General features: G+C 42.8%; 2 protein-coding genes across 2 annotated transcripts; one reads left to right on the top strand and one right to left on the bottom strand.

Moving 5' to 3' along the window:
* nudcd2 (NudC domain containing 2) lies at positions 1-3227 on the top strand. Its single transcript, XM_072667938.1, has 4 exons — positions 1-440; positions 1195-1243; positions 1338-1489; positions 3115-3227. Exons 1-4 carry the CDS (start codon positions 252-254, stop codon positions 3196-3198), a joined length of 474 nt encoding a protein of 157 aa, XP_072524039.1. The 5' UTR covers positions 1-251; the 3' UTR covers positions 3199-3227.
* Positions 3228-3446: 219 nt separating this feature from the next.
* On the bottom strand, positions 3447-7610 carry ccng1 (cyclin G1). The gene is made up of 6 exons (XM_072667927.1): positions 7426-7610; positions 5754-6017; positions 5300-5553; positions 5100-5178; positions 4648-4758; positions 3447-4476 (listed from the first exon to the last, which is right to left on the bottom strand). Exons 2-6 carry the CDS (start codon positions 6015-6017, stop codon positions 4285-4287), a joined length of 900 nt encoding a protein of 299 aa, XP_072524028.1. The 5' UTR covers positions 7426-7610; the 3' UTR covers positions 3447-4284.
* Between the last annotated feature and the right edge of the window lie 51 nt (positions 7611-7661).

Raw genomic sequence — 7661 nt, 5'->3', positions numbered from 1 at the left:
GCCTTATCTGGATAGAAACTGTAGGAATGCTGGAGAAGATTGTGAACCCAGATCAGTTCAAGCATTTCTCCCTGGTCTTCAGTTTTACCTGTCAGGGCTAGGTTGTTGAAACAGGACGATCTCGGCAGATCACACCGCGGTGGCGTTGTTTAGGTGAAGAGATTCAGTTAGCAGAGATCCAGCTAGCCTGGTTAGCCGGCTAGGCTAGGAGAGGCCAAGCTGTAGCTGCAACAGTACTGAGATACTGAACCATGTCGGTCCATTTTGAGGAAAGGAGCGGTGTTATCCCCTGTAAAACACCGTGGGGGTCGTGGTACCAGACCATGGAGGAGATTTTCATCGAAGTAAATGTTCCTCCTGGATCATCCAGCAAAGAGGTCAGGTGTAAACTTGGCAGCAGAGAAGTGGAGCTGAACGTGAAGGGGCAGGAGATATTCAAGGTAGCTACACTCAGCAGCCTTTCACTGTTTATGTTTGTATTGGTGAATTTCATGACCTGAAAGTCTTTGGGAGAAGGTTTTCTGCTGATACAACGCATAAGCTGTTTGCCATAATTTGCTATGAAGCTACACTGCATGTCCACAAGTTTGCAGATAACCCTTATGCAGCCAACCAACTACTATAAAGGGTGGGTAGCCAAAGGGGTGGTTGACCAGTGTTTTAAATGTAGGGGAAAGTGAGGTTTCTAGTGGATTTGCTGAATAAATGTAGTATTTGAGCCAGATAATAACTTTAAAACAAGCAACAGGGGACTGATCATTAATGAAAATATATGATATAATATGATTTATTGTACATACACTACATCTATAGGGCATATCAGATGAATCTATACATATAACCTCACCCTTAAAACTAGCCCCCTGTGTGGAGGCTGCTTTTCATGGTCCCAAGCCTGACCTATACAAACCACGATGCCCTGTAAGAGCTGTATGAGATAAATACCAAAGTGTGAAGCCACCATTGGCTACATTACTGCTGTTAATGGCTAACATTCAGAACACTACATATATGGATATGTCTTCTGGCTAAATGCAAAAAAACACCAGAAAAGCAGCTGATGCTGCATCAAAGAGGGGTAAACTCCCTGTTAATACCCTTGATGAGCAGGTGTCTGCAAACTTTTGGACATACTGTCCTGTGAACAATGTAAATTGCTAACCTTGGTGTAACTGGGTTGATTTATCGCCACAGGGAAAGCTGTTTGGAACTACAGTGGCAGATGAGGCAACATGGACATTAGGTGAGGCTTTCCTGACACTGCAGATTGCCTTGGATAGCCTGATGTTGAACTAGTGCAGGTCGTGTTTGTGACTGATCTGAAATTTGCCTTGCAGAGGACAAAAAGCTGATTAGGATAGTCCTGATGAAGACAAACCGGGAGGCTGGAAACTGCTGGGCTTCGCTTCTGGAAGGGGAGTATGCGGCTGACCCATGGGTGCAGGACCAGATGCAGAGAAAACTCACACTGGAGAGGTTCCAGAGAGAGGTACACCACCATCCTCACCCAATAAAATTCCGTTTTTACAGTGTTATACAAGCCGCCCCAAAGCAAACAGTGGTCAAAGTCAATAAGCTCCCTAATTCAGTGCACAGATTTATCATCATGTAAATATTACACTAATAATGCACTAATTTGTGGTGAAATGTTTAGATGGGAAAGCTCATTTGGCACAGAGAGCAGGGCAGGAGGACCAGGGTTGGCAACAACTGCTCTAACCTTGCTGAAGTATTTCCTTCACATGATTTTGCCCTGCTGGTCTGGATGTGTATGCCCCACTCTCAGTCCTGAAGTTACCTTACGCTAATGAGTATTTTTGTCAGCGTAGGAAGGTCTTGATGAGTAGCTCATGAGGTAAGCTGGGGACGGTGCTGAATTATGCAGTTGAAGTATTGAGAAATGCTGATCTAAGTCACCAACATAAGCACTCAAAGATTTCTCCCTCCAGATTTTGTACTATTTTACCTTCATCAACATTACTGATAAATATTCAAAAGATATATGTTGGTTCAGTGGTTGTTATGGATAGTAAAAAATGGCTGTATTTGAACATTTCAGGCAGCTTGAAGAGCTCCTGTCATTAGCTTTAATGGAGCGTAAGCAATTAAAGTACTGCTTGGAATGCTTGACTTTAATGCAGTGCTTCTTAATTCTGGTCCTGAAGTATTGCTGCTCTGCACATTTTAGTGCTTCCCTTGCTTTCATTTAGGACGGGCTTGTTAATTAGCTGATGAGCTGAAACAGGTGCATTCGAGAGAACACCAAATCATGCAGGACCAGAATTGGAAATCGCTGATGCACACCAGTTAGTCAAAACATTAAGACCGGCTGGTCATGTGTGTATCACCAAAACAGCTAAATCTTGAGTCTAGGCTGGTAAAAGTACAACTTTCCTGAGGAACCTTTTTCTTGAAGGTTCCTCCAGTTTCAAACTGCACAAACTCCTCAAAGAACCTTTATAACCTTTTAAGTCTGGTCTATATGCTTGTGGTGCCCCGGATCAGAGTAACCTACAGATATCATAGCAGACCACAAGAGTCCCCCTATCTAACCAGCATGCCTTCAACGCACCCTTGACCTGTCATCAAATATCAGCGAGTAATCCAGCTGGTCTTCCTGATAGTATAAGTAGAATTGAGAAGAGAGGAGCTGCTCGGTCTTCTTTACTCTTACGGACGGTGAATTTCAGAGTGAACGCTGTACTGAGGTCTGGAAGTTATTAGATTTTAGTAACAAATGAATTTGTTTATTGGTCATAGTTTACCAAGTTAGTAAAGTAATGATTTAAGGCTCTCCTGGGTGGTCAGCTATATGGTTAATTAACTCAACAATGGTATTGGTGCCTCCCTTACATAAGTACTTGAGCATTAGGATCACTCAAAAGTTAAAGAACTATCCCATAACTGCTCATGTCAAGGTCTGGATTGTAGGTTATGTGGCAAATAAACGCTCAGTTCTTTTAGGTGAGTTTATTGCAAGAGTGTCTTCAAAGCTGGGCTAAGGAGAGACAAAAAAAGGCAACATGGTGTTGAATGTTTGACTCAGTGATATGAAATATGTATGTGAAATGTTTGTAGGGTTACTAAAGCATGCATTTCTCTTCTCTCAAACAGAATCCTGGATTTGATTTCAGTGGTGCAGAAATCTCTGGAAACTTCCAGGGTGGGGGACCAGATTTCTCCAGTTTGGAAAAGTAGAACCCAGCAACATAAAGACTTTAAACTGACATTGTGGGTTTCTGTGGTTCAGTGGGACACATCTAGAACCCCCCCCCTCCTTGTTGCAATATAATGTCCAAAGGTCAGATAAAGAGCTCAGGCTGTTCATATGTAAGCCATAACTTAGTTTTCACAAGAAGCCTTCGAGTCTCAGTTCTCCCTGTGGACTTAATAAATCATTTGTTCAGGTTCTGCAGAAGTATCCTTTTAAACAACGGAGCCAGTACAGCATTTCAATAATGTTTTATTGAAAGGTCCACATTCATATGTTCACAGGGCACAGTTAATTATATGCCAAATCATGAGGTTGTAGTACAAGTCTTAACATTTCATTATTACAGGAAACCTAAGAGAAATGAAGACTTAGTCAATTTGGACCCTGCAAAGTTTGTAGTTTCACAAAGCCATGTAAACATGACTTGTCAACTTTGTTAGTAACAAAGAAGCAGTTCAGTTAGGAGCAGGTTACTCAGCAAGATTAAAACCTACATGTTAATCATTCAGTTTTATCACCTCACAGAGAAGAACAACTTCCCCAACATAAGAAAAGGAACTTAAATCACCTTGGGTAGGAGTGTGCTTTAGGACTGTTCAGCAACCTAGGGTGAGAGTTAAGGGTTTTGGGCCCGATTTCTTGGTTCCACTGGTTTTTAAAATTCACAAAACCCTTCTCCCTCCTCTTCCACATGGTGGACTGAGGACCTAGGTGGTTCAATACTTCACCGCTTTAAGCAACCAGCACCAGTGACAGCACTGATTCAAATGAACATACTGTACATGCGCAAGCTAGTCAAGCCAGGTTGGTAAGACCCTCTCTGGCTGACTGCCATCAAACCCACCCTTGACTAGGAATTTCCAAAGTCAAAGCAGACCAAATAAATAACCATGCCAATGCTCAACAAACAAAAGAGGGGAAAGGGGGAGCTAAAAGAAAGAAAGAAAAAAGCCAGCTATTTGATTTCCTTAGAGAGCTTCACTTAGAAGCTCTATAAGGAATTCCATGCAGCATTAGGTGGCCATAATTTACAACATTCGTTCTGAATTATGGCTACCTAACCCTGATTTTCAACAGCCAGTTTCAGGAATCGTAGGCAGATGAGCAATCTTGTAGTAGCTGTGTTTCAACTGTCGGGCTGTTCTTCCAGAGATGATCCATCGCAGCCTCTGACCATTAGGCTTTGAGCACTTGGTGGTGGAATACTCAATCAGGCACTTGGCAACAAGCTCCCTCACACAAACCAAATCTCCATCTTTAATCTGGGGGAGAAAAATTGGCATGCCTGTCAAAGATCATGAGGCAAAGCCATCTTATACAAGCAATTAAAATGAATGCCCTCCTAAAATGGATAAACTTTTCTAGAATACTTCACATAACTCATACAAACAGTCCTTAACAGGTTAAGAACCATTTAGAAAAACTGAACTCACAGAAAGTTGGCGCTGAAGGCCCTGCACTGCCTCTCTCAGGGCTTCTACAGGCTCGAATTCATGCTGCTCCTCAACCTCAAGTGCTAGCAGAGCCAGGGCAAGCAAGGAAGGCTGATGGAACAAGACCGACATTAAACACAAAATATGCTACTGAAGGCTACTGAATTTGACTCAAGCAAACAATATTGCAAAAGGTTAGCTTTGCCCAAGTTTCAATAAAACTATGCAGCAGACAAACATCTATAGGACAAATACAATAGACAGCACAAGTTCAGGACACGCAAATTAAAGCTTGTTGATTTTCCACTGGGTGGTGTGGTACAGCAAGGTACCCCTTTGAAGTTGTGAATCCTCAAGCAACTGTACCCTACATGTGCTAGTTTAGGTTACCAGGCTTGGTACCAAACTGTACCATAATAGTGAATTGCATAAAAAAAAAACCCTCAACTGACCTTTATTTTTGTAAAGGTGAAGGAGCAGTGGCAGGCCTTTAGCTGAGCCTCAAGCCTGTCGATGTTCAGAATCTTCTTACTGCAAGGAGGTGAGAGTTTAAGCTGATTAATGTACTGCATAATTACAGGGTCACTTGGACAATTCAGTCAGTTAATGACTGCAAATTTAGGTCAAGATTGACATTAGATATGTTTCTCACCTGTCAGCATCCATCTTCTCCTGAATGTGGAAGTGAAACAGCCTGAGAAAATGCAGCACAGTGGGTGCCCGGACTTTCCAGTAAAGTTTTTCCAGAATGATCTTTTCCATTCTCATCATATCCGAGACTGTAAAGCGGTTCTGGCTGATCCGGATTAGATCATTTGCCAGAGGAACATTCTTCTCCTCTTCTGATGTCTTCACAGCAATGTAGAAGCAGCAAAGGCCAACACAGGACAGGTGCTTCGGTTGAATCTGTATATTTAAGAAGAGAACACTCTTAAACCCACTAAACAGATAACCAAGCTAAAACAGCCCTGGAAACAAGTGCAAACATCTAAGCCTTTTTTTGACTCGATAATCCATGCAGAAACAGACTGGTTCCAAAATCAATTCTCAACCTGATGACTCATTCCAGCTCTGAATCCTACATTGATCCACAAGAATATCCCTACCTTCATCACAGCCAGAAAGCGATCCAGGAGGCTCACAGCAAGGGAGAACGTCTCAGCACTGAAACCGAAGAACCGGGTCAGCGAGAGTAGATCCTTCACCTCAAAATCCCTCAGCTTGGCAGTCATCCTGAGGCCGTTGTCATGGGCAGATTCAAGGATGCGGAGGCCGCAGAGTTTTGGCTGATAGCGAGCCTCCTGCTCCAAGAAAGCCTTCAGCTGGACAGCAAAAGGCAGAGCTTCCGATCCGGTCACCTTGTCAATCATCTAAAAACGGAAGATGAAAAAATTGCATGTTTAGTGCATGGGCTGAGAGCTAAAGTGCAAGTGCTTTGCAAATACACAATCAGAAGGATGGGATACAGGAAGCATATGGGACAGTGATTTGTCCTGTACAATGGCAATCCAATATAATAATAATGCAGATATTGGGGGGGGGGGGGGGGGGGGGCATATCCAGTATCTCAACATTCTGCTGTTCCAACAAGATTAAGTTGAAAATCTGATCATCTAAAGTGATTAAATTTGAGCAATATTAACAATCACATCCCTTTAAGGGGCAGCAGAGCACACTAATAAAATAAAGCCAACTGGCAAGGAAACATCTGGGATAAAGGCAGAGCCCTGACAGAGTACACAATTGTTAAATCCTTCCAATAATCCCCCACACACTAGTCCCTCTCCCCAAAGGAAAAATTAACCTCATGTAGGCCACAGTGTATTATTATTATTATTATTATAATATTTAATATAAAGTGCTTTGGTCATCATTTTCAATCTTAATGTCAAGGTCGTTCAACATAATGACATTGAAGCCTAATGTAGAGCTTTTCTAAAAAAATAAATAAATAAAAAAAAGATAAACACATGCAGCATTGTCCTTTAAGGGCTTTAAAGCTTACTCTGCTCTACAGAGGTACTCTTGACCTCATGTGGGTCAGCCTAGTCGTGTAAAGGTCTTTCTAGAAAGTTAGGGGGTGGTGGAGATAGGGGGGAGGGTGGAAGGGGAGGTGGGGACCTGTGGACCTGTCTGGGCATGTCAATCCTTTGTCAGTGGCTTGTTTAACTATGTAGCTACAACAACTGACAATCTTTTAACCCCACAACTAAACACCACCGCTTGTTTTCCCCATATTTGAAACACCAGCTCCCAGCTTCCAAACGCTGAGAGTGACCCGGGTCCACGAAGCCCTACAAGAGCCCTACGGCTACAGGCAGTCATGTCTGGACATGTCCCTGCCCGAGTGAAGACAAGGGTCGTGTTAGGTAGCCGGCAGTGCCTGTTCACTAATAAGTCATTTCTAAGCCACACTCAGATTAACACACTTACACTACACTGATATTACAGCTACAGTCGTCTGACGAATTGAAGACCCCTCGGGCCTAAACTGGACCAGGCTTGGGTAGCTTAGGTAGGCTGGGTTACGCAAGCGCACAAGTTAGCTATTAGCTAGCTACGTTAGCCACCGAGCTAAACGTTTTCTAAACGTACATTCACGACAATAAATACTTCAAATCGTCGGTATTAAAGATTACTCGTAACGTAAAGTGATATTTGTATATTTATAAGTCATAAAAGCTAGCTTTCGGCTTCAGATTTAGCTAATAACTGTGATAATAGCCAAGCTGGCTTAGCTAGCTCATGCTAACAGCGAGAAAAAACGCGAACACTTACCTTGAAGTTGTATTAGAGTAGCTGAAAGCACAGTAAATTGAAAAGCAAAGACAAAAAAGTTAGGAAAGGGGGAATAATGCGTAAAATAAAAGGAAACCGTATGTACGTATGTTTAAAGTCAGTGTAAAAGCGTCCGCCCTGCACACCCCCAACCCACGGCGTTTCAGGCGACAGATCAGCCGCATCTGCCGGCTTTTATACTACGCAAAGCTCCGCCCACACGAGAGGTGTGTTTT

Source organism: Salminus brasiliensis, chromosome 2 (genome assembly GCF_030463535.1).
Source record: "Salminus brasiliensis chromosome 2, fSalBra1.hap2, whole genome shotgun sequence".
Lineage (NCBI taxonomy): Eukaryota > Metazoa > Chordata > Actinopteri > Characiformes > Bryconidae > Salminus > Salminus brasiliensis.
Note: the sequence above shows the minus strand (reverse complement) of the source record. Positions and strands in the feature narration are given on the sequence as shown.

What these genes read in the sequence shown, in the direction of transcription:
- nudcd2 (XM_072667938.1), top strand. Translation starts at nt 252, where the DNA reads ATGTCGGTCCATTTTGAGGAAAGGAGCGGTGTTATCCCCTGTAAAACA. An exon ending in TGAGGCAACATGGACATTAG is followed by an intron (nt 1,244 to 1,337) that starts GTGAGGCTTTCC and finishes TTTGCCTTGCAG; the next exon opens with AGGACAAAAAGCTGATTAGG. An exon ending in TGGAGAGGTTCCAGAGAGAG is followed by an intron (nt 1,490 to 3,114) that starts GTACACCACCAT and finishes TCTCTCAAACAG; the next exon opens with AATCCTGGATTTGATTTCAG.
- ccng1 (XM_072667927.1), bottom strand. Translation starts at nt 6,017, where the DNA reads ATGATTGACAAGGTGACCGGATCGGAAGCTCTGCCTTTTGCTGTCCAG. An exon ending in GCTTTCTGGCTGTGATGAAG is followed by an intron (nt 5,554 to 5,753) that starts GTAGGGATATTC and finishes TTAAATATACAG; the next exon opens with ATTCAACCGAAGCACCTGTC. An exon ending in TCACCTTTACAAAAATAAAG is followed by an intron (nt 4,759 to 5,099) that starts GTCAGTTGAGGG and finishes TTGTTCCATCAG; the next exon opens with CCTTCCTTGCTTGCCCTGGC.